At 38.2% G+C, this 25,717-nt stretch overlaps 1 protein-coding gene across 1 annotated transcript in view; it reads right to left on the bottom strand.

The window, feature by feature from the left end:
• Positions 1–14,921: 14,921 nt before the first annotated feature.
• The window catches only part of PKIB (cAMP-dependent protein kinase inhibitor beta), a 116,194-nt gene continuing 105,398 nt past the window's right edge, over positions 14,922–25,717 (bottom strand). The window contains exons 3-4 of the mRNA XM_036903924.2: positions 21,463–21,639; positions 14,922–16,108 (exon numbers count right to left, since the gene is read on the bottom strand). Of these exons, the coding sequence (XP_036759819.1) occupies positions 16,041–16,108; positions 21,463–21,631 (237 nt within the window). The 5' untranslated portion in view covers positions 21,632–21,639 and the 3' untranslated portion in view covers positions 14,922–16,040. The remainder of the gene's footprint in view (positions 16,109–21,462; positions 21,640–25,717) is intronic.

Here is a 25,717-nt window from a genome sequence, read left to right on the forward strand (position 1 = left end):
GCAAATAGTGAATCCGTGGCATCTTGCTACACTGATGGACAGTGACTGCATTGGGGTATGGGTGGGGATATGATAATATGGGTAAATGTAGTAACCACATTGTTTTTTCATGCGAAACCTTCATGAGAGTGTATATCAATAACGCCTTAATACAAAATTTAAAAAAAAAAAGAAATAGAGTCCCCTTTCACTTTCAAAAGCACCTAAGCCTTAGATAAAGGGTACAAAGCACCCTACTTAGAAGCAAAGCCAATTCTTCACTCTTTATTCAAGAGCTTTCATCAGAGCTTATGCAGGAAGGGCAATGTCAGCCTGCGTCATGGCCAGTGGCCCCAGAGGAGGATGGGGAAGGATGGAGGGAAGCGCCTGTAAAATGACTGGTGATTCTAGCCAAGGGAGTTGCATGTGGAACCCACTACTTAGGCTTAACCCCTGGAGTGCTGGCAGGGGGAGGAAATGTCCCCCAAAGAACCACAGGCTGCATTGCATGATGAGGAAATTACTATTCTTGTGAAATAGATTCTGCTTAGAAAACTGGTTCTTACCCTTTTGCTGATTGCAGGTGGGGACACACCCACACAAATGAGAAGTCAGCTTTCTTTCTCAGAACACAGAGCTACTAGAGCAAAGTAATATTTTGAAATATTAATCATTGGTTCTTTCTTTTTGGTCCTAGGCCTTTCTCTCAATCAAATTAATGAATTACCTTGCTAGTCAGCTCGGTCACTAAGGGTGGAGGGTTGTCCACTGAGAAAAGTGGGGAAAAGGAATGGGGGTGGGAAGCTGGTGGGAGCAGTGGGTTTTGAGTTACAGAAGTCAAAGCATTTGGCTTTGGGGACCTACAGACATGAACAATGGATGTGGAGGAATGCCTGATGATATCAGAAACCTTGCCCCCAGATCAGGATCCAGAAGGGCCATAGAAAGTAGGTTACCTGGGCTTGGGGATGGAGGGATGGGAGGAGAGAAAGAAAGGAGGTGAGCAGGGATGCTAGAGAGCCTGGGGGCTAGTGAGTCCTTAGGGGGCCCAGGGCCCTTCCTCAGCCTCCTTTGCTCAAGCTGAGTCGGGAGGTGGAGCACAGAGCAGAGATCCTGTACACGTTTGGAAGGATTTGAGAGACCTCAGAGTCTGTGCCTCAGTTCTCCAGTGGTGGGAGGTACAAGTGGAGGCAGCAAGCTTTGTGAATCCCCTTTTCACCAAGTGGTGCAGCAAAGCATTAGAATCCAGGTGGCCATTTTCATTATCACTTAGATATGGCTGACACAGAATTTTCCAGAGCTAAAATGTGCTACAAAGAGGTGTGAAAATAAGTAAGTGTGAAGTGAAACCAGAAAGACCTTGTAGATGGGAGGTGATAGTAACCTGAGTGGAAACTTGAAAAGAATGTGACTTCTCAGCAAGGGTGCTAGCATGCACAGAGGATGAAAATCAGCAAGATGCACCCCCACCATATATAAATGACACATCTGAATTTTTACACCAAAGTTGAAACTCACTAGAAAGATATCTAATGTGAATTTTTAATTATGAGGTGTCATATATACCAGATACTAGAGATTCAAAGTGACAATATATTGGGCACAAAAACAGAGAAAGTCAGAGTAGCTCAAGCAATCCAGAAGAAAAGGGAAAACTCCACCATTTGTCCTTTCCTCTTCAGCAGAACCCTAGTCTTTCAACTTTTGCTTATTTCTTCACTTGTCAGCTACCATCTGACTTCATTTTTCTCTATATACGGGCTTTGTCCTAGAGTAAATCATTCCTATGTTGCTTTTATCGGCACCTTAAATTCTTTCACAACATCCAGGATTAGACAAAGTTTGTCTTCTCAGTGTGTCCTGTCTTGAACACTGCTTCACTGAAAATTAGCAAAATATCAAAGACAAAAGATTGTTAATAATGGCAAGCATAATTTATGAGTTATTATATAATTATTTCATAAAATATATTTTCTTTCCTTCATTCAAGCAAAATAATTATGTAGTAATAACAAGAAGTCACCTATCTTGCGTCCTGTTGGCAGCAATTATTCTAAAGCATTAAAAGGCAATATGAAATTATTACATTTGTACAAAGCATGAAAGTAGTTTCATTAAAAAGTTGAAAAATAATGTAAAAATCTGAAAATTAAAATTATTTTTTACACGTTTTCAAAGCTTTTTCTTCTGAAATATCCCAACATTAGCTATTAAAATTATAAAGCAAACATAAATTAAAAGTAAATGGATGTAAAACATATTCAAATTAATGAATATTAAACATTTTAATTTTAAAAATTTGCATACATCTTATTATAGCTGTTAATAAAATTAAATCTACTCAGAATTCTAGCATTCAATTTTATCTAGTTGAACTGGTATCACAATTCATGGTACATCTAAAGGTAATATAATTGCTTAATGCTGTCAACCTTAAAAATAAAACAGCTAGCTATTTTATCAGCAAAATGAATTTATTCAGGAATAGCAGAGGAATTGCAATTTATGACATGTAAACTATGGCAAACCATGGGCAAGTCCAGGGAAAAATTTTCTTATAGAGGAAAGAAGGAAGTTGGGAAGGGCTGTTTGGAAGAAGAGTCCACTGAGGGAGAGCAAGAGTTCTGGGCTAGGGGACTTCTCATTGGCTGACACGTGCAGTTTCTTATTGGCTGGGTCAGTGCTGGGCAAAGAGGAAATCTTCCTGCTGAGGTATGTAAGGTAAACTTTGAGAGCAGTGTGTGCATGAGAGCTCCCACTTCAGGTCATCCTGACTCCGTTTTATGTGAAATTTTCCTTTGCATGTGTTCATAATATTATAAAACGTTCCTTGATTGCTATGTGCAACTGTTGTGAATGGTGTTATAATTCATAGTTAATACTGGGACCACAAATTCCAACATGAAAGGAAGCAAGAACTAGTATGTCTGGTATTATCAGAAATGACATTTCATAAAGGAAGACTGTTGCATTCTTACTGCCTGTGAGAAAAAATTTGACAAGTTCATCTGTCTTTTAATGATCTCCTGCTCAAATCTTCCCTGAACACTGTCTCTGACAGTGGCAGGGAAACAGCCCACAAATGTACATGGTGTCTAAGCACACTCGCATTCACTGCAAGAATATAGGCTATAGGGAATGACACAGTGGGATGAGTGATCCCCTGGGGACCATATGGTGGTAGTCATGACAGTAGAAGTTTAGGTTACAAGTAATACTACTCCGTTTAAGAGCATCAAATCCCTAGAAAAAGAGATGCACTTCTTTACCCCAACTAATATGGAAATGTTCATATTTTAACACAGATGTAGAGAGAATACTGATTATCACGTAGCTTCCATTGTTGCCACCATGGTTGTGCATTAATAAATGTGTGCAACATCATAAAATATTTTTTAAATTCAGGAAAGTAAGGTCTTTGGCTGTTTTTATTGATTCGCTGTTTTGTTGAATGTAGGTATCAAATCCTTCTCCTTCAATTATTTTCTACTGCATTCAGATGGGACCAACCCTCCCTGTTCCTTTCACAGTGAGGAGCATGTCTCAGTCAGATTTGCTAAAGGATGTCAGAAATTATTTGCTGGAACTATCCGGGAGCAACAGTCTCTTTCCCTGCGGGATGGTGAAGGTGGGAGGGAGGAGTCTGGGGTTGCTGGTGACTGTCTTGTCAGCCACACGTCCTAGGGTGAAAAATCAAGCTAGGCACAGACTCACAGAACCCATGGAAAGGGTTAGAGCCCTGGTGACAGCTTGAGCCCCTGGACACAGCCACAGATAAACCAAACATGGAGGGCCAAGAAATGTAGTCAGAGACCAACACTATTTTAGAAGGCTCCAAACCCCCTTTTCCAGAAGTTTTCTCTCTGGACTTATAGTTCATGAATCAACAAATTCATTTTGCTTAAATTCAGATTGAGTGTCTGTTTTGCAAAGAGAACAGTAATGATTTAAGTTAATCTATAATAACTTGATTAGGAAGTTTAAATATGGATACTATAATAGATACTATCTAGACATGGCAAACAGTGGGAGGAGGAAGATGGAGAAGAGCATGTGCCCTGTCTTCAATGGTGATTCGAAACAAATTGCACCATTGTAAAAATGTGCATTGCAGACCCTCTCCCAGTTAGTCTAGTAATACTGAGTGATCTGTGAAGCACAGGTTAATTAGTTTAGTGTCTTCAAATAACAGACATTTAAAAGTTGATATTTGAAAATAGTGAAAGTACACCTGGTGTGAATGACAACGCATGACATGAAGAAGAAAATCACCATTTCTGTACTTCCCTCTCTGCTGCCTGCGCCTTCTTATTGCATCATACCTTCCAGAGAACTGAAAATCCTGGACTTGTGCAACAAGCTGAAAAGTCCAATTATTTTATTTAAGAGATGGAGATTTTTTTTAATTGTAGTAAGAAAACTGAGAAAATAGTCTTTATGGAAATGGAAAGAAAAATGAAAAATGTAATACCTGGGGAAACCCATTTTAATTTGCCAATCTGTTAGCATTAGTATGTATATGAGAAATAGTAAATTTAGAGCTGTTTTCTTTTTAATTTCTTGAGAAGAAAGAGCAAATTTAGAATAACAAATCACTAAGTTTTAAAATCTTGATAATCAGTTGTCCAAGAGACCATATAATCCCAACAATAAAGTTGAGTTAGTTTGTTAAAGCAGAACCACAGAAAAATATAGTAATTTGATTAAAGTGTTTTGTGATAGTATAGTGGAAATCAAAATTTAAATCTTTTCACTGCTTGAAAGGAATTAAGAACTACCATAGAGAAAAGGTTTTACATATGAGAGCATTATGATAACCATCTTTTTAAAAGTATGCTATTATTCTTATCAAATATTAAAAACCCAGATCAAGCTTAGTCTTGGTATATCCTATTTACTAGAAATCTTTTATTCTTAATATAGTCTCAAAATATATTCTGTAAGATACTATGAAATATATAGCTATAGATACTATAAATTTGTTTATTATTCATGGTAGTTTTGTTTCATTGTGCATAACTCATGAATGGAAAAAGTTTTTTCTGTTTTTAAAACCTATTTTATGCCTAATACTCCATATTTCTAGGAGGTTAAGGTGTCTAATCATAAGTAGCTATGGATTTGTTGTAAATATATTGAACAAACTCTCTCAATCTTATATGAAAAATAAACAATGTGAAATCACCTAGTTATTTGACTAGTCAAAATTTTCATTATATTTGCAAATAAAAAAGTATACTGAATTTAAGTGTCAACTTGTTGGTAGTTGGGTTTTAAAAATATATAGCTAGAAATGTTAGAGACCTTTGAGCATTACAATTTAAAAAAAATTTATTATATCTCTGGAAAATACATCTGACATAAATTTTTTAATTTCCACAAATAGAATTTTATGTTCAAATTTTCAAAGACACAGAACTTACTATATGATGGTGATGAAACGTAAGCTTTAATAAACACTGATGAGTTTTTATTTAGAGTTTTTGTCAGTTTTTACATATATTTATATATACACATATGTATATGGACATAGATTAGATGCAAATATATGTACATATATGTAGATACATGTGTGTATATCTGTGCATGCATGTATAGAATATATATATTCTCTTTATATTATATATATATATATATATATATATATTCTTATAGAATGAAGTATTGAGTCAAAAGAGTTTAGAGGCTAACAGCCTTTGCTAAAAGGACAATCAAGTAACATTTAATTTACTGTGGTTCCCAAACTGAGATTGCTAGGTCCACCGACCAGTGTTTTTAAAAACTATTTAAAGTTTATTAAGAGCTACTCAATATTTCAACATTATCCAATTGCTTATTAAAATATCTATACCATGTACATTTCTACCATCATAAGAAAGACAATAATTTATTAAGATTAAACTCAATATATGCTAGGAAATTCACTAAACATATTACAGCAACCTCATTTAAATCATTAATTACCGTATAAGGTAGATGCTATTGTTATTCCCAATTTACTGTGGGAAAATGGAGACTTGTCCAAAACTTGCAGTCTGTGAAAAGTACAACAGTAATTCTCATCAGGTTTGTCTCCCTGAAGAGTTCATGCCCTTAACTACCACACAATGTTGCTTTATAATTCAATAGTCAAAAAAGACAGGTAATTTTGTGTTTTATTCACATTCTCTTATTATCTTTTAAAGTTTTTGTTTTTCCTCCTTGGTGAACTTTTTGTGGTATTGTTCCTTATTTATTTTTCAATTTGAATACTAATGTTTTTCTTATTGTTTTTGAGACAATTTTTTTATATTATCTGTGCAATTATAAATATTTACCCCAATTTTTATCTTTCATTTATGTAATGCATTCTTTCTTAAATAGTAAAAAAATAGAATTTTTTTCAGAATAGAATTTGTAAAAGAGCATCTAGGCCAATTCTGTCATGCCATATTTGAGGAGAATCAAGGACACACTCAGTTAATTGCTAATCCCTGAATATAACCTGGGAGGCAGCAGTTAAGAAACATAACATGTTAGCATTATAATACCAAACTTGATTAGAACTTCCAAAATTATTTGTTTTATTACAATAATTATTCTTTAATTATATTTTATTCATTTGTAAGATTTACTAGAATTAAAATGTGGCTCAACCCAACTAAAACATGGGAAGCCCTTAAAAATGTACATATTCATATATAAACTATGCTTAAGTGATACAAAATATGCAGAGATACAGTATATACATCTGACTCTTTTTTCAATGTTACTTAGATCCAGGCAAATAAATAAATACAGCAAAAGCAAAAATGCACAAAGATTTTCTTGGCTTTCCCTGACCATTTCTGTTTTGGAAAAAAATCTTGACCTTAATCCAGATAAGTAGCCAAAGTTTAAGTATTACATTTGCTTGGCTGGTAGTCCTGCTGTGAACTTCTTAGATTTTACTTTTTTCTATGCTTGATGAAAGTGAGTAAATGATTGACAAAATGAATTCCAATGATGAAATTCAAACAAGTGCCAAAGTCAAAGGCGATTTGTTTGTTTTACTATGCCTTTTTAATTTGTTGTCTATAAGCATAAATATTTATGATCTGGATTCATTTTGTCCAGAGGATAGAATGTGATTTTGTAAATTTCTCTTATTGAAAATCTTTGTTAATGTGAAGGAAAAATAGAGTGCCATAACTTAGGTATGTTTCCAAACAACAGTAAAAAGTCTCGCTCTTAACATGTTTTTGTTTAGGGAAAAGAAATGGTGTGAGTCATGGAAAACAATCCCCCTGCCCCACCACACTACTCCAAACCCCACCCCCACACCAAGAATTCAGCCTAAGAAATACAAAAGGGATGACTTTGTAGAGATGAGTTTATTTAAAATAATGTAATATTAACATTTCTGGAAAATACAGTGAACTATAGGAAAGACAAATCCAAATAGGCACAGTAAAGAATTTCTTAATGCTTTTGACCTTTAAAATTATTTGATTAAAAAGAAAACAGTGATAATAGGATGCATAGGAACTGCATGTTAATAGGTTAAAAATGCTTTATGATGTGAAATATTTTTGTCTCTATGCTATGTGACCTCAGTGTACCAAGCTCTTTATGTGGAAAAACAGCATATTTGGCAAAGTGTAAAGATGATCTCACATTACCAAATGGGCTTTAAGCTGCTTCCCAATTTACTTTTTCCTGTTTGTTACTTGATTTTACACATACTAATGTGCCATCCTAATGGACTTTTCAAAACTCTCACCATGCCCGTGTTCAATCTTACAATTCTTCTCCTATTACCCTCCAAAACAGTTGAAAGCAACCACTTTCACTGTTCGGAGAAAAGCATAACATAGGAAGTATGGTGCTCATCGCTAATATGCTTGAACCGTGTTTGTTTTCCAGTTCATATAGAGAGAGCAATAGACTCTAAATTTGGTGTGTCCTTCAACAACTATTCAGTGAAGAGAGAACCACTCCTGGTTAAGTTTCCTAGGCAACCATGTGGTAAAAAAAGTGAACTTTTTTTTCTTTCATTTTCTATTTTCTTAAAACTGACTATTTCCCCCCATATTTTTCAATATGCATTCCTCCTCACATTTCTCTTTACACATTATCTTTATTATTTCTTCTCCTCTTCCTTTTCTCTCTTATTCTCTTCTATTAATTCCTGGCTCTCTCTCCCTTAGGAAGTCCTGAGATCAAAACAAATACTTATCTTTAAAAGTTGGGCTGCTGACTGCCATCTGGTTACTATTTTGTTCCCTTTTAGAAAATGAACAGTAGACCCTTGGTGAATATGGAAATTCTGCTCACTTACGCTACCAGAGCATGGCTGTGTACTAGCTTATTAAAATGCAGAAGTCTTAGTGATAGAGACAACAGTGGTTCAGAATCTAATTTCCACTTCCGTCTGCTTTCTCTCAAGACTGAAGCATTTGCAATGCTATTTATTAAACAACACCAAATAACAAACAAAGGAGAAGAAACTTTGATCTGAGGAGAGAAGGCTTTTGTCAGCAGATTACTGGCTAGGGTAAGTTAGATAGGCAACGGGTACATCAAGTGTTCTGAGGGAAATGTGTGAATGCTGAGCAGCCCTTTGCAGGGGCTGAGGTTTCCTACGGCATCGGGATCCTGTTCTCTGATGCGGAGATCTTGTTTGATGGAGTCAACTGGTTTTGGCTAGTTGCTACCCACTTCCCATTTGAGTAAGAATAAGGTATGTTTTCATTTATATAATTTAAGAAAAATAAAGGACTTGATACCTTTCATCTCATTGCTTCACTACTCAAAAATAAAAAGCCTTTTATGTTCCTATTGACTAGGTCCAGATGCCTTACTTGCCTTTCTGAAGTCCCCAGAATCTGTTATGAACTCTCTTCCAACCTTACTTGCCCTGTCTCCCACTGCATCTCTCTGCACCTGATTGCCAACTATACCAGCCATTTTTCTCCAAATGTGCCTTGTGCATTTCTGCCTTCTTGCGGCCTTTGGTCACATCTGATGAAACCCTCTCCCCATCCCACAGATCGCCTTGTCCATCACCTATGGCTGGGCTTGTTTCAGAGAAGCAGCAGATGCTCTAAAAGGACACCCAGAAAGGCAGCCACTGGTGGTTCCCCCTCTCTTTTTCTGACCGTTGGTGCCAGACGACCTCACATGTGGTGATTCCAGAGCTATCTAAGACTAGGGACCACACGAGGTGGGGAGAAGGAGGAAGATTACTTCAAGGGGTGAAAGTTTAAGGGAGACGAATGTCTTTTGGCTGTGGGCTGCGACCTTACCGAGTGCACCACAGTCTTTAAGGACAGGTAAGTGAGATGTGTCAGTGTGGAGCTGCCTAGAGCCTTGTCTTGAAGGGGAGTGGGAATGCAGAAAGCTGTCGGAAGGCGCTCAAGTGAGTTAGTTAAACTGAGTAAGTTTTATAGCATTACTTGCTTTGGAGAGTCTGATCATGTCTTCAATTACAACAGAGAAATTACATTATCACGCATTTGTTGAGTATGCCATTGCGAAGACTGCTCACACAATATCCAGCTTGTCTTTTCTCTGACAGAAAAGTGAAATAAGTAACAGAGAAAAAATTAATATGTGTATGAATTTGTTTGCCAAGTAGAAGTACACATGCTATTATTGTTTATAATCAGTTTTAGTCTCTAAAAAAACTCTTAAAAAGAATTAAAAAATCAGAAACTATCAGAATTAGGCAGGATTTAGGGGACTTTCAAATAACTTTATTCTATTATAAGAAAACTGAAGTTACAAGAAAAGAGTGCTTGCCTTTGAAAAGTTGCTGGGAATGGAAAAGAATCTCTCTTCCTCTTTTGGATTTTTCTGCCACTCCTGGTCACCCAGAGGCCCCCTGGGCCTCATTTCTGCTAATAGGCAAAGTAACGAATAAATCATTTCCTCGTGGCCGTCCTCTGCGGGGCAGCTGCCCCCACACCCCCCCCACACTGTCTCCTGGTCAACCTCCTGAATGCCCTTGGCCAACAGAAGCAACTGTTCTCACCCGCAGAGTGGGGCTCTTCGTTTAGTTAATTACCAGTGGGGCACAAACATCTGGGGAAGAGACCCAGGGCCATCTTGGCTGTGGGGGGAAAGGGGAAGGCTGGCAGAAAGATGGCTCCATGGAGGGCAGGCTGGGGCAGGGAAGAAGGCAGGCTTCTGAGGAGCTGCCCCAGAACCTCGCTGCTAAGGCAGCACCATCCCAGGGAGTAGCTCGCAGTGCACAAGTTAGGGTTTCTTGTTTTCTATTGAAGTTCCTAGCCTTGACAAGAGGCACCAAGAAACTCATCCCCACGCTTAGATCAAAGCTGCTGAAGAGAGGGAGTAGGACTGGGGGCTGCCTGGAGGGGGCGGCATCACTGGAAGTAAGGGAACCCAAGAGAAGCGGGCAAGGGGCTGGGGCTTGCATTCTGCTCTTGCTGAGTGTACCTCAGGTTTTGTCTTTAAGCACACTCAAATTCAGTCACTGTCTTAACCTTTTAATAGACCTGTGCCTTAGCTCCCTAAGCTGTAAAATGGGGATAATGATGCCTGCATTACAGGGTATGAGAATTACAAGAGTTGATGGGTAAAGCACTTAGAACAGTGTCTTTCATGAAATAATCCCTGTATCCATAGAGTAATACTGTAAGCTCTCATTTAGGGAGATGATGCAGGTTGGTGGTTAAAGGCACAGATTCTTGATTCAACCTGCTTTGGTTTGAAACTTGGCTTTGCCACTTACTACTGTGACCTTGGGCAAAGACTTCTCAGGGCCTGCTTTTTTCCTGTGGAGGGCTATTATGAGAATAAACAAATTAACACATTTAACAGTTTTTAATGCATATTGAGTTAGCTATGAAGGCATATTAGGCGTTATCTGTCCCTTCCTCTCTTTGCTCACCACATGTGGTCCAACAAGATGTGGAACTTCTTTCTCAGTGGGAGTGCTCCAGAGACGTCAAGAAACTGAGCTCAGGCCCTCTTACCCCCAACAAGTACCCTGCCAAGGCTGCTTGGCCAGCATCCCCCTTTGTGCATGTAACTTTCCCACGCAACATGCCAGGTGCTTGTGGGAAAAGGCTTCCTTTTTCCGTCCCTGCCCTTGGAGGACCAGGAATGATCACTTAGTTAACCCCCGTTCTATTTTCATGAGACCTGTCTTTCTCCTAAGTGGAGGAAGAAACTGTGAGGTAATAGAAGATATTTTGAATAAAATAATATAAGAAAAAATTAAAAGAAGAAAGCCACGCATTCATGTACCACGTACTTGGGCTCAAGCTGCCACGGGCTTTCAAAGTCTCAAAGTCACAATTGAAAATAGTACTTTTAACTTTAAAAACATCAAGGGTCAATATTGAATCTTAGATCATAGAGACTTTAGAACTGTTTTTAACTTGATTTTAATGAATGAGACATTTGTGCACAACATTCTTAAATTTAAAAAAGGAAAGGAATTCAGTTGACCCTGTTATACAGAAAAGAGAACTCTTTGTTGCACGGAAGAAAAAGTTGTTCCTTTGTATTTCTAAGAAATATATTTGCAGATGTGTAAGAGCCCCCTCTTTCGGTATCTGAGAACATAGGCGATCCTAAAAATTCAATAGACAGAGATTAGCACATTTTCTATTATAATTTCCTTTCTAAACTGTCTTAGAAAAATTGTTTGAAATACTCTAGTTGCTGTCTGTTGCTGTTTTGTTTTTGCAACAATCCCGACCAAAACATATAGCAGAATTGGAAAAACAAACAAATCGGAAATGTGAAATCAGCAAGAAATGTGATGCTAGCACCACCTAGTGTTGATTCTGAGTAATTTCCACATAGGAAAATAGAAGAGGAAAATACTTTACCCAAAGGCATGTATGTAGTCAACTTTAGGTATGTAGATTAAATTTAGGTCATAATCCTGGAACCAACTCCCCATTTATTGACTAATAAGCCCTTCCTTTTTTCTATTGTTCTCAGAAATCTTATAATATCAATTAAGGAAATATTTAAAAAACAAATCCCTTTCACTAGTAGAAATCTAATTTGGTGAAAATTTTATTAAAACAGGAGTATTTGAATGTCTAATATGTCTAAAGCACCATGAGATCCTTCACAAAGCTGCCAAAGTCAATTCCATACACCCTAAGGCTGGGAAAGATGCTTTTCTAATTTCTCGCTCTGTGCAGAATGGTGCCCACAGGGCTCCGTAGCATCCCCACCTAGAGCTTCACACCCTTCTGCCATCAGGACTGCCCAACATTTTTCGGTGTCTGAAATACATCTAAGGGGAACAAGGGAGATCATTTCATGTGCCTATATGGCCCTACTTGTTTGATATTTATAGTTAAGATAGTTCATGACAGCTTGCTGTGCCTCCCACAGAATAGCAGTGTGCCCTTTCCTCGTTCAGAGCCAGCCCCTGGGCAGATGTGAATGAGCCAAGTATGGGTGTGGTGCCTCTCTTCTTTTCAGTGCAGCCTGCATCCCCTTTGCCTCCTTCTGGGTGCTACCTCCCACCCACAAGAGCCACAGGCTCCTCACCAACCTTCTCTTCCTTCGGGGTCTTGCAAATTAATGACAAATTAAGCAGTAACTGTCCTCACCATATAAAATATTTTCTGGAATAAGGTAAAATATGATTAATGAAGGTGTGAATGAATAACTATGAAACAGATGAATAAAATTGCTGGGCTAAGATATCAGTGCCTCATGATTGCCTGTGGTACTATTCTGCCTATAAACTTTTCAATTTTCCTAGGAATCTTGAGTGGAATTCAGACAAATTTAGTAAGACTGGTGGATGAGAGGTTTTGGACAGAAAGGGTCTTTTGGAGCAAGAGAGGCAATGCACATTTACCAGTATTCACTCATTTGATTCTCATAATTCAATTTTACACCTTGAAGAAGTTGAAACACAGAGAGTAAAATAACTGAAGTCTACGAGTAAATGGCAGAGCTGTAATTTGATCTTGAGGCATCAGATTCCACAGATAAAGCAGCAGGCTAGTGTGCTTTGGTGTCCCTCTCTCTCCAGCCCTCCCTCCTCCTACCCTCCTCTCTGCCCCCTCCGTCCCCTCTTTCCCTCCCTCTCTCCCCTCCCGTCTTCATCTGTCCAAGGCCCCAGAGCCACCGAGGTAGCAAAACTTAAGTGATGCACCATTTCCTTCTGCAAATAGGATACCTCCCCATGTAGTGACTCACATTCTAAGACCGTTCAAACTTCTAGCCCAGAACACAAAAATATCTCTTGGCAAATGACATAGAATAGCTTCCTTTTGTTCTTCTTTCTTCTCCTTTGTACAGAGTCAAGTTTCCAAATAACTTCTTTATAGCTTTATCGTCCCTTTTTGTCCTGGTCTGACAGTATTAATGAAGACTTTATAGCTATTGACTAAGGCATGCAGCTTGTCAAAAGACAATGGCAAAAGTGGGCACAAAGACTTTCTTTAAGGAACTAGACAACTTTGTTGAAATTATCTGTGACAAAACACCACAGGTTCCCCAAAAGAACCTGATTTTTTTTAAGTTGGTATGAATTAAATTTTGTATTTAAACTACTATTGACCTCTTGTTATCCTTTATCTGGATTCCTTCTCTGAAAAAAGAAACCTTATTGTTAACAATATTCAACAATCCTGATACCTTGTCTAATGCAAAGTACTTACAAATATGTATTTAATGGAACATTTATGTGTGCCTTTGAATAAGTGATTTAAGATATACATCATTTGGAATATATGTTATGTCATTATTAGCAATAATGAGGGACCTAGTTTTATTTCTGTTCTTCTAAATAGAGATAAATACCTTATAATACTATGACCCAAGAGCTGTTATTTCTTTTTATCTCTTCTACAGTTTCATGGAGTAAGGTACTCATTTAATACTGGCTCAAAATTCTGTTTTGTTTCAGTGGCATAAAACACTAATGAGGTGACTCATCACCTGTCAGCAGTTCATTAGCATGATTGAATTGGCACAAATGCAGTAATTGCCATGAATTTGCCCATTTCTGTCATAGTGTCTTCTCCCAGCAACAATACTTGGGGATGTTTGTGAAATCACAGAGGAAGTCAGAAGATGGCCAGTTTAACAAATCCAACTGTCCACCCCCTCCACTATCAGAGAATAATGGCAGAAACATCTGGAATAAAAATGACCAAAATAGCTGCTATTTATTGAATAATTCTTCTTTGTCAGGTATTAGTCAAGTGCTTTACATATGCTACCTCATTTACTATTTCCACTCACTCTACAAAGTAGGTCTTATTGTTAATACCATTCCAGAGATAAAACTCAGAGAAACATGATCCAAATTGTCTAAAATCGCCGAGCTAGAATTCAAACCTAGGTCATCAAAACCCAAAATCCACATGATTAAGAGTTAAACTCTTCTGTGGGGTGTCTTCATGCTCAGCACTACTGACACACGCAGCCAGTAATTCTTTTCTGTGTTTGCCCTGTAGACTGCAGAATGCTAGCAGATTAAAGCATCCCTGGCCTCTGGCCACTAGATGGCAGCAGTGCCTTCTCCCGGGTCTCCTCCCCCAGTTGTGGCAGCCAAAAAGTCTTGAGATATTGTCTAACGTCCCCTATGAGACCAAATTGCCTCTCCCCCTAAGTTGAAAACCAGTTCTCTACACCTCCTCTATACTGATTATATAATATCGTGTCATTGAATAACTCAGAAATATAATTATAATGGCTATGGTACATTCTCTTTGAGTATTAGATTAGTGCTACTCCTAAAATATGACTTTTGATTATTTTATGAAGAAAAATTTGTATTTGAGAACTTAAAACAATCAGATCCTTTGAACTCTACCTCTTTGGCATACATAAGATATAAAGTTAAACGTCATCAATAAAATAATAAGGAGGTGTTTTAACTGCAAAGACTATTCACTTCCTTTTAAAATGTGTTGCCATTTTTGCCTAGTTTACTTTAGAAGATAAACTGAAAGAGACTTGTGTCATTAATGTTTCTTTAACAGTGAAGTTTATTTGATTACTGTATACAGACATGGCCTAAGTTGACAATCAAATAAAATGCAACTGCATGCATATGTATCTGATAATGAACATAAATTCATTAGTTTAATTATTTAAAAAATTCAGAATTCCATTATTTTCTTTAAATGTCTAATAAATCAAAATTTACTAGAGCTTTGGTTTAGTTCTTGTTCATTTTAAAATAGAAACTTAAATACATATTAAAAAATACAAGTGTTTTGCTGTTTCTACCTACATCATTCACTATATATTTAAGCGCCTACTGTTATGTTAGCTTACTTCAGGAAAGATATAAAATTAAGGTCTACACTCCTGAGGAAATTATTTTAGAAACAAGTCATAATACATAAAAGCCCTAAGAATAAGAAAAGACGGTATAAAGCAACAGTAAAGTGTTTAATTCTCATTAAAGAAAAACATACACCCACATCAAAGTTAAAGAAGATAGTGAAATTCATTTAATAATAGATATGTTCCATATAAACAATTTGTCACAAATTTTGCATTTTAAGAGTCCACAGGAAAAAAGTCACAGTATGCATAGACTAGAAGCAAAACACATCGGACAAATCATCCTAGAGATGTTTAGGTTGTCAAACTTCTACAATATTTCCAAATCTTTTTAAGGTTTTTTGGGGGGGGCATGATGCATTTTTGACTTTTCACCAAGAAACATCATTTCCTACAAATTCCATCAAGTTTTAAATTAATGGTGTTTGTTTTATATTAACCAAGAAATGGTTTATCCATTACCATAAAAATGCATTGAAAATACATCTGGCTGAGCATGTCCAAAAGGGAACAGTGGATTTTTGAGGGCTTATAGACAACACATGTATTTAAATAACCATACGTTCTTAACCTTTTTCCTGGAAGCACTTTGGAAGTATTCTGCCTTTTAATAACCCAAATTGGACATCATGGTTACATTTCAATGAGTAGCATCATAAGGAAATTATTTAGTTCACACATGTCGCTTAGGGATGCAGTGTTACCATAGTTACTACCAGACTGAACATCTCGGGAAAGCAGAGCTACTAAGTCTTTCATTGTGCGGCAATACAGCACGTTTGATAGGTTATGAGCCTTCATTTTCCTTCATTCTGGGGCTTTTCCGATTGGCCTTGTGCTGTTTCTTCATCTTTCTTTTTCACATCTAAAAATAAATTAAAAATTTTCATTCAGTTTCAGAATATGTTGACATATATTTCATAATATATTGGAGTAAACAGTTGGCTCTCCTTTCATGCACTCCAGTCATTTTCTACTTGATTAAGACACAGTTGTTCCTCAGTCCAGACAGAGAAACTAGACAGAAGGATGAGGGTGGGTTTGGGAATCTGTGTTCTTCTAGTTAACTTTCTCTGCTATTCTCCAGAATTATTATATGCCAGAGAGGCTTCTAAGGTATTCTTACAATTCCTATTTATAATTGGTCCACTGAAACACAAACAGGTTGAGACACGCTCAACGTCACAAGCTAGGAAGTGACAGAGCCACGATTTAGACCTGGGCCGCCTTGATCCATAGTCCACTCCTTTAACCAGCTCTGTGCTGAATCACACTCTCTTCCTCACACTTCTACCTCCTGTGCTCTTAGGAGATTCTCACTTTCTACTTTGCAGGAAAAAAGTAATAAATTCAAAGCCATCAAATAACTTGGTCCTTCAAAACCCTCTCACCAAATCTCCAAACCACTCTGTGCTCTTCCCTCACTCCTTCTGCCCTCCGTCCTCTTACAGTGGCAGATGTGCTCCTCAGGACTGGCTCCATAACCTGTTAGAGCCCCATGCAAAGTTAAATACAGCACCACGTATTCAAAAATTATGGAAAATTTTGAGACAGCAGAAAAAGAACACGAAAGCAAATGTGAATCTCTCTCGAGTCCAGGGTCTCCACTGTGCAGGTCGCACACCTTTGGAGCTGGCACTGCTGCTGCTCATGCTGTCAAGGACTAGTTACTTCATGATCCAGGAACCTACCCCTGCATCAGGAAGCCGACCCCACCACAGTCATCCCCCACCCACCATTGCATCTGACTGTTTCTTTCTCCCGATTCCTCATTTCCTCATGTCACTACCAACTTCAAACTAAAAAACAAAAGGCCTTCTTCCAACTGCAATGCCTCCACTTATTGATCCGTTCTTTTACCCTTTAAAATGTATCATCTTTTGTTGTCTCCATTTTAGATTAAAACTATTAAGTCTCTACTAGTTTTCCCAAATTGTTCCCACCCAAAATCAGTGATGGTGTCTGAAGTTAAAGCTTATGGACCCTATGCAGCTCTTCAACTTCCATTTGGGAAAGATTTATTAAGCATATATTATGGGCCAAGCAGTGCAAAAACAAAAACACATTCCAGCTCTCAGGGAGCTTCTAGTGAGAGATTAAGACAATAAACAGAATAGGTTCAATGTGTGGTATGTGAGACATGCTAAGCACTATGTAGAAAATTAAATAGAAATTGCCAAGCAGTCTTCGGACCTGGAGACTGCAATTTTAGATGGGGTCAGGAATGCCTCACTGAGAAGGGGCCATGTAAGTAAAGACCCCAGGAGCTATGTGGCTAGACCCCAATAGCTATGTGGAGAAGAGCATTCCAAACAGAGAGACCAGCAAAGGAAGGTACTGCAAGTGGGACAGTGTGGAGAAAAATGGGGGGAAGATGGGGTCAAAGGTATCAAGAGGCTATATCTTTTAGGTGAAAAATGGCAGATGTCTGGACAACTTTTGAAAGTAGAGCTGCCAATATTTGCTGATGGATTAGTTGTAGAGTTGCGAGAAAGAGGAGCGACAAGGATGATTCCAATATTTTCAGCTTTAGTAACTTTAAGTTTGAAACTGCCATTTACTGAGATGGGGAAGATACAGGAAAAGCAGGTTTGACCGGGGGCACATATCTGGAGTTCACTTTAATATCCATTTAGCTTGAGATTCTTTTTACATATCCAAGCAGAGATGTCAAGTAGGCAGTTAGACATGTAAGTGTGAAGTTCAGAGCTTCAGTCTGGAGATAACAAATCGGTGAGTTACCAGGAGGGTGATCATTATCTCAATGGGACTGGGTGGGTATCACAAAAGAGGGAATGTTGATAGAAAAGATATCAACAGACATCTACTTCATTAAGAGACAGTAGAGATAAGGAAACAAACAGCATGAGGAAGCACAGCCTGTGAAACAGGGAGACAACAGGAGAGTGGAGTGTTCTGGAAGCCAAGGGGAGAAGTGCAGAGGGGGAGAAGGAATAATCAAGTATATGTTAAAGAAGAAATAACAGGCCCAACTGGAGTCATTTGCTCCCCAGACCAAGACTTAATTACAGTTTCACCCTATCCCAGGAATGTGACCTTTTAACAATCAATCAGGAATTTTCTGGTCAGTACCAGTGAGGTAATCCATCACAAGGGTCCTCTCCATCCATCCCCACCTCACAAAGAAGATGAGGAAATCTTATGATAAGATCCCTTGCTCTTCCCCCTAATGGAGGGTGACTTTGTCTGAAACAATCCCTTCTCTTTTGCTAATATCATCTTGCCCACCCTCCTATGTATAAAAACCTTGAATTTTTGTACATCACCTCATCTCTCCACTTGCTAGATGGGATGCTGCCCATTTCAGGAATTGCTTAATAAAGGCATAGATCTTCAGATTTACTTGGTTGAGTTCTGTTTTTTTAACAAATGATAGAACTGTCGATCATGTAAGATAAGTATGAAGAACAGACCATTAATTTCAGCAGACAATGTCACCTGCAATCTTGAAACAGCCTGAGGGATGGTGCAGTGGGAGTTAAAAAACAGGACAAAGGATTTGGAAATGTGTCCACCTTCTCCTCTGTAAGAGCTTTTTACTAGTTGCTTCTTTTGCAAAGAATGCTCTTATCTTTGATCTTCTGGTGCCTGAATCTTTTTAAAACATATGTTGCCATTCAGATTTCAGTTAAGGCTTTCCTAATTTTCCAATCTAAAGTAGCCACCAAATAACTCTCTAATACAGCATCCTATTTTAATTCTCTGAGAGAACATACAACTGTTGATGACATATATTTATCTGTTTATAATCTAACTGCCCCATCGGAGATATAAGATCCATGACAGCAAAAATCTGTCTGCCTTATTCACCACTATACTGCTAGTTTTTAGAATGGTGCTTAGAAATCAGTGGATCTAATGATGGATCAAACGAATAGTTAGTGATGGAGGGAGATAAGAAAAGGCACTTTGTGACATTTACTGTTTCCTATGCTGCCACCTTCTCCTACCTCTTACTTATATGTTATAGGGCATCATTGTCCTTCCTACCATGGTTATCAATTTAAATGAGACAGATTAAGATAAATTATGAACTAGGAAAATTTCAAACAGGTTAATTTCATGCAGGATGCAAGACTTTTTGTTATAGTAGGTAGATAGCTAGACATAAGCAGGGAGAAGGAGGGGAACTTTGGTCAAATGCTTGCTTACATTCTACGCATTCTGTAGAAGAATAAGCCGGTTCTTCAGGATGGACAGAGATTGAGGGTAGATGACAGACTTGCCAAAACTGGCAGGTTCCAGCATGGAGGAGAAGCTGGCCCTGACTTTACCTCTAAATACATTAGACACTCATCAACATAGCAAAATCCACACCCCTTCATAGTTAGCACGGTACAGATCACGCCTCCCCAGCAGATGTGAGGATGGAGGAAACACACACTCTAGGAAGACTGCACCTGTTCCCTTTGAAATCTAATCTCACTTAGTGAATATTCATCTCCCTTCATATAAAAAAGGCTGCCTATTGTTCCTTGCAAGACCTCCTCTGGGTCTCCCTGTGCCCCAACTCTCTGGCTTATACTCTCTCTTTCTCTGGACTTTACTATCCAAATAATGCTCAGCCACTTTTTGCATCTGTTCTTGCATTCTTTCTCACAATGAGACTAAAGGCCCATCTCTGGTAACACTTCCAGGTCCTAGATTTCTTTCCACCTAATAATATTTATCAAAAAACAAGAGGATAGATCTGAGGGAAACCTACAGATCTCCCCCAGAATTTGTATTTTTAAATGAATAAAACCTTGAAACCATAATGCCCGGGACAGACCCCAGCTTTTAACAACATTCTTTCAGGTAACCGTTTCTCTAGTAACCAAAATAAAATGATGAAGACTACTAACTCTCCTACAGTGTATTGTTCTCTTTTCCTTAACTAAGTAATGTCACAAGCATTAAGGTTTTGTGTGTGTGTTCACGGTATATAAACTTCATTCAGACCTGTTATCCTCACAGGTAACTCACCTTCTCTGCCGCCTTACTAGTTGAGGATGGCCCTCCAATAGCCACATCATGTTCTGACAATCATATTCTATTTTCTAACTTGAAGACCAAAAACATTACACATATTTTTATTGCTTCGCTTTCTTCCATCTTTTCTTTCATCTTATAATAGTTTATGTTGTATGTGTACACTTTTCTACTATTACTTGTAGTGTCACCGGTAGTGTCATGAGAAATGCAACGACCTTTAGAAAAAGGTGGTAGTCACGGAACTCCAGGATCTCGCCATAGTGCCTGGCCTTACAAGGATAAATGTATTTCCCAGGGGTCAAACCAGGAACATTCATAACTTAATCAGGTAATCAATGACCTCCTGAGATAAAGAACCAAGACTTTTTTCCGAGGCAACGTGAACGACGTACAAGTGCAGAAGCTTCCAGTCCTCTTCCCTCATTTCCACCAGGAATACATTTCTACACACACACTGGGATCCCCCTTGATGTCCAAACTGGAGCACAAGCCACAGTTATCTTGATAATGACTTAGAACTAAAATCATCTTTAATCTCTTTGAATGTTTTTAAGTGAAGGGTCTCTTTTCAAACTTTATTACAAATATCCTTATATTTCTTTTCATAAGACTAAACTGGAAGATATATGAACTGTATGTAAGCAATGGGGACAAAGACCTAAGATTTTCCTTCATTAGTTTGACAGCGCTCCTTTTTTCTTAATGCAACTTTTTCCACTGGTTGAAGAATAATCACCTTTTTTTTATAAACACTCAAAGACCTCAGTTCTAGTTGAAAATAAACTTCTTCTTTGGTAGGAGAAATAGCAGGGCTTGTAGGATACTACAGTGAAGCAGAAGCTTCCAAAGTGATTTGTCAATGGACAGCAGAAGGAAAATCAGTTTCTTACTGAGTGCTTCTCAATCAATTTTCTAAACTCCTTGAGGAAAGGGAACATGTCTGTGCACCTTTTATTCCCCATCACCAGCACTGTGCATGACTTCACACAGCCGATGAATAGATAACTGCGCAGCTTTCACACACACACACCCAGAGATACAGAGATGAAATTGTCCACTTTTAGAAAGCCTGAAAAATCTACTTAGCCTTAAACAGAATCTGAGATGTTTTAGTGTAAAAGGAAGAAAAAAGAGCACTTATAACTAGTTAAGAGGGAGACTATTTCAGAGGAAAGGGTTAGGGAGAGAGAAGTTCTGCAAATTTCAAGAGACTTTTCATGTTACCTTCCTTCACGGAGAGGTCCTCCAATTTGAGGGGCAACTCTGAGGTTCCTCCAGTCGCAGCTGAGCCCTGAATGTCTGGTACAGCATTCCGGCGGCCTGCCCTTGCTGAAGATGCAAAATTGTTGACCACAGCCTCCACATCAGTCATTTTTGGTGAATCTGTCCTCATAGCAACACCTACAAAAAGAATGTGCACAGGAAGAAGAGGATGAGCCTATTCTGAGGTAAATGTTCTGAGGCAGTGGTGGGTGAGAGGCATGGCTAGATAAAAAATGCAACTGGCTTGAGAACCTAATCATTGGTCACATCCTTATCCATATCTACTATTAGGTCTACTACACAACGTCCATCTGCACATTCAAACACCCGCTGAATAGAGCAGGAAGTTCTCAGTGTGAGCCAGGGTGCTATAAATAATCCCTGCGCCAAAGGAGCTGCTGGGATGCTTTGGGGCACATAATCTCTTCCCTTTTGTTTTGCTTTTCTATGGAGGGATCAGCCAAATGAGAGCTTTGAAGGAAATAAAAACTTGTTTGGCCACACCTGTGAGGACCGCCTGCCAGTATTTGTTTGTGGAGTTTGTTCATGCTGAAAGCAAATCACTATAATTTGTAGGGACCAAACAAAAACACTCTGTTCCCACACGTTAGAAACAAGAAATTCAACTTTATCTCAAAAGCTTTTTTCCTTCAGTGACAGCCATGTATTTCTATCACTTCTAGTCTCTCAGACCTAATTCGCAATAGCCTAATCTTCATGTTTGTGAGAGTAAGACCTGTTTTACCTTTTCTTGCCTTCAAGTGGACATGGTAATTATTTGTGCTTTCCTGAGCATCCTTTTTCCTCCTAGCAATTGTCTGTCTCTATGAAAGAATGTTCAAAAGATCATTCACTATACAGAGAGGGAAGTTGCAGACATTGCTTCTTCTAAAACAAACCCTCTTTCACAGAATGTTTTCTAATGAAGCTTTCTTAGGAAAGAGTCTTGTCAAGAATAATGACATCAAGCACACAGGAACTCTTTGTAACTACAAAATCATGTTTGATTATTGGCATCACTGTTCGCTTCTCACTGTTTTATTTACTCTATCACTCTCGATGCATCTTCCTTAATCCTAACAAAAGACATCTTCCTGCTGGAAGATCTGAATACCTAAGAGGGAAACTAGAATTTCTTTAATACTGCATAAACGTTTTCACATCTGTCATCTCACTTACATCTCCCCCAAATCCAATGAGGTATTGAGGAACGGCCCTCACTATGTAGATGTGGACACTGGGGCTCAGGGAGGTTAAGAGATTTCTTTAAAGTTGCACAGCTGCTAGTCTTGCACATAAGGATGCAAATTTCAGTTCACTTTGAAGCAAGACGACCTGGATCACCATAAAATTACCTTTCCAAATCTCTATGATACCTGTAGACAGCCACACAACATTTCACAAAGGGTAAATGTTATATATACATATGTGTGTATGTGTATGTGTTTGTGTGTGTGTGAGAGAGAGACACAGACAGAGAAGAGAGAGAGAAAGAGATTACCTGTATTTTCACAGGTGCTCCTCCCTGGCTTCCTTATGAGACCCCCAACACATAAATTTCAATTAGAGATCTCTTCTCTGCAGCTTGTGAGAAATGCCTGATACCAGTTTAGAAACAGACTCCATTTGTAGACACCCTTTCTGTCCTCTGCCAATTACCATCACAACAGAAGTCATTGCTGTTTATTTCTGTGAAGCATCTTCCTGTTTAACTGCACATAAGTTAACCATGCTAAGCTTGGAGGGGCAGCTCCATGAACACTTTTTTACTGACCTGGTAGCCCAAACATCTTAAAATTGAAGATCACAATCTTAATAAAAATATTAAGATATATAATTTTAAATATATAAATGCTATATATTTTATGTTAAATAAAGTAGGTAAACTGCTGCAGCAAGATGGGGTATGTGAAAGGAAAATTGAGTTAAAATTTGTATATTGAAAAAGAACTTCCAAAAGATGGCTGTAGAGTAAAGCCTAAACGTGGAAGAAGAAATTCTGGGCTCCAAGTTTATTTCAAGATTTCTTTGCTGCTGGAAGTTCCCAGAAGTTTTTGCTTTTCCTTTGTATTATAATTTCAGGCATAGGCTTTCTAAATTAATTCTTTTTTATCAGTTGGTGTTAGAAAACAAGATCAGCACAAAAGTATCTATGAGTTTGTCAAAATTATACTTATTAGTTCCATCTTAAAATCAAAAATAAAACTGTATATGCAGGGAGGCCAAGCAACAGGCTGCTTTACTCTGGGTCTTTGACTATTAGTCTGCTCCTTTCAGAGCCTGTCACTGTGGCTGAGTGACCAGGAGGTCTTGCGGCCTCGCAAGGTGAACAGTCACCCCAGCCCATCCCCAGTAGCTGTGGAGAGAGGGAGCTTCCTACCGTGAAAAATAATCTGATCTCCCTGACAGAATGTGTGGTGACTTAGAGATGGCTGACAGAAGCATGTGAGCCCACACAGTATTTCTTAACTGGGATCTTTTAATTCCCTGGCAAGGAGATTTATTGCAGCACTGGAAATAATCTGAAAACCCATAAGGGAAAAAAATGGTTGAATAAACTAAATATTGTGTGACAGAACATAATACAGATATTATAAAGAATGTGTTAAATCCAGTTAGATCTATCTGCAGAGAGGTACCCATGACACAATGTGACATAAAACAAGGTTTGAAGGTAATATTTACAGTGTGTTGGTGGGGGGAAAGTAATGAATATAATGAGATCTCGACTTAGTAAAAAGAATGAAAATCATAGTTGGAAAGTAAAAGGAAGGAATATTATTAAACAATGTTTTGGTATCTCCTTGCATATTTTTAACTTGTAGTAAGTAGCACATTTTACCTTTGTAATTTAAAACAATTACAACAAATTTCACCAGGCAGATTTATGACTACACAGATGTTTTAGCCCAGAAATGCTCTAAAAATAACATTTTGTCAATTCAACCTTAAGTGACAGCCCCTCCTTCTCCCAAATAGTCATCTTGTCTGCATTATTGTCCTATGCAACATTGACTACATATATATATATAATTGAATTTTTAAAGAGATGAGACATACACACACACACACACACACACACACACACAAACACGTGTGTCTGTATTAGAATTACTCTTTTCAAGCGCTTTGTGACATTTAAAAAAACATATAACCCATGGAAAGATGAGGAAATGCTAAGAAAAACAAAAGAGATTAACTCCCAGTTTCTTTTAATTTTCTGGGTTTAAAAAGCTAATTATGTTTATGTTTGCTAACCAAGGTGGCTGACTCACAAGCAACTCTTCCTCTTTTTCTTCTACAGAATTAGCAGAGAAATCTGGATGAGTTCTGCTTCTTCAACTGTGGCTGCTTACAGGAGCTGAAACCATTTGAACATTTGGGGAGTTCAAAGAAGCCCTTCGATGCCTATAGCAAAATAATAGGATTTTCATTGCCTAGGACACACTTCCATTCTATTGAAAATACACAATTTTCACGATGCCTGAACAAAAGGCCAATACACAGTCACACACACACACACACACACACGCCAGCATCTTTGCAGGCTCCACAATATTGCAAATGCAGCAACCGCGCAACTTTGTCCTTTGAAGGACAAAGATCTTCAAGATAAATGGAGCAGTAGAAGAATACATATTAAAAAAAAAATCACTAGTCAGTTTCCAGTAGGCTCAAAAGAGCCTGCTAAGACGAGTATGTAGTATGTTAATAGTATAATTATAAAGAAAGCTTTTGTAACCTCTTTGCCTCCCAACTGAGATGGTTCATCCTCTGAGCTCCATTTTTCATGCTTCCTTACTTGAAGCAAAATGCAAGCAGGTGTATGTTTATCGCAACACTATTTACAATAGCCAAGCTATGGGAGCAACGTAAGTGCCCATCAGTAGATGAGTGGATAAAGAAGATGTGGTACATATACACAATGGAATACTATGCAGCCATAAGAGGAAAACAAATCCCACCATCTGCAACAACATGGATAGAGCTAGAGAGTATTATGCTCAATGAAATAAGCCAAGCAGAGAAAGACAAGTGCCAAATGATTTCACTCATCTGTGGAATAAAACAACGAAGCAAAACTGAAGGAACAAAACAGCAGCAGACTCATAGATTCCAAAAAGGGACTAGCAGTTACCAAAGTGGAGGGGTGTGGGGGGGGCAGGTGGGGAAGGAGGGAGAAGGGGATTGAGGGGCATTATGGTTGGTACACATG

Source organism: Manis pentadactyla, chromosome 12 (genome assembly GCF_030020395.1).
Source record: "Manis pentadactyla isolate mManPen7 chromosome 12, mManPen7.hap1, whole genome shotgun sequence".
NCBI lineage: Eukaryota > Metazoa > Chordata > Mammalia > Pholidota > Manidae > Manis > Manis pentadactyla.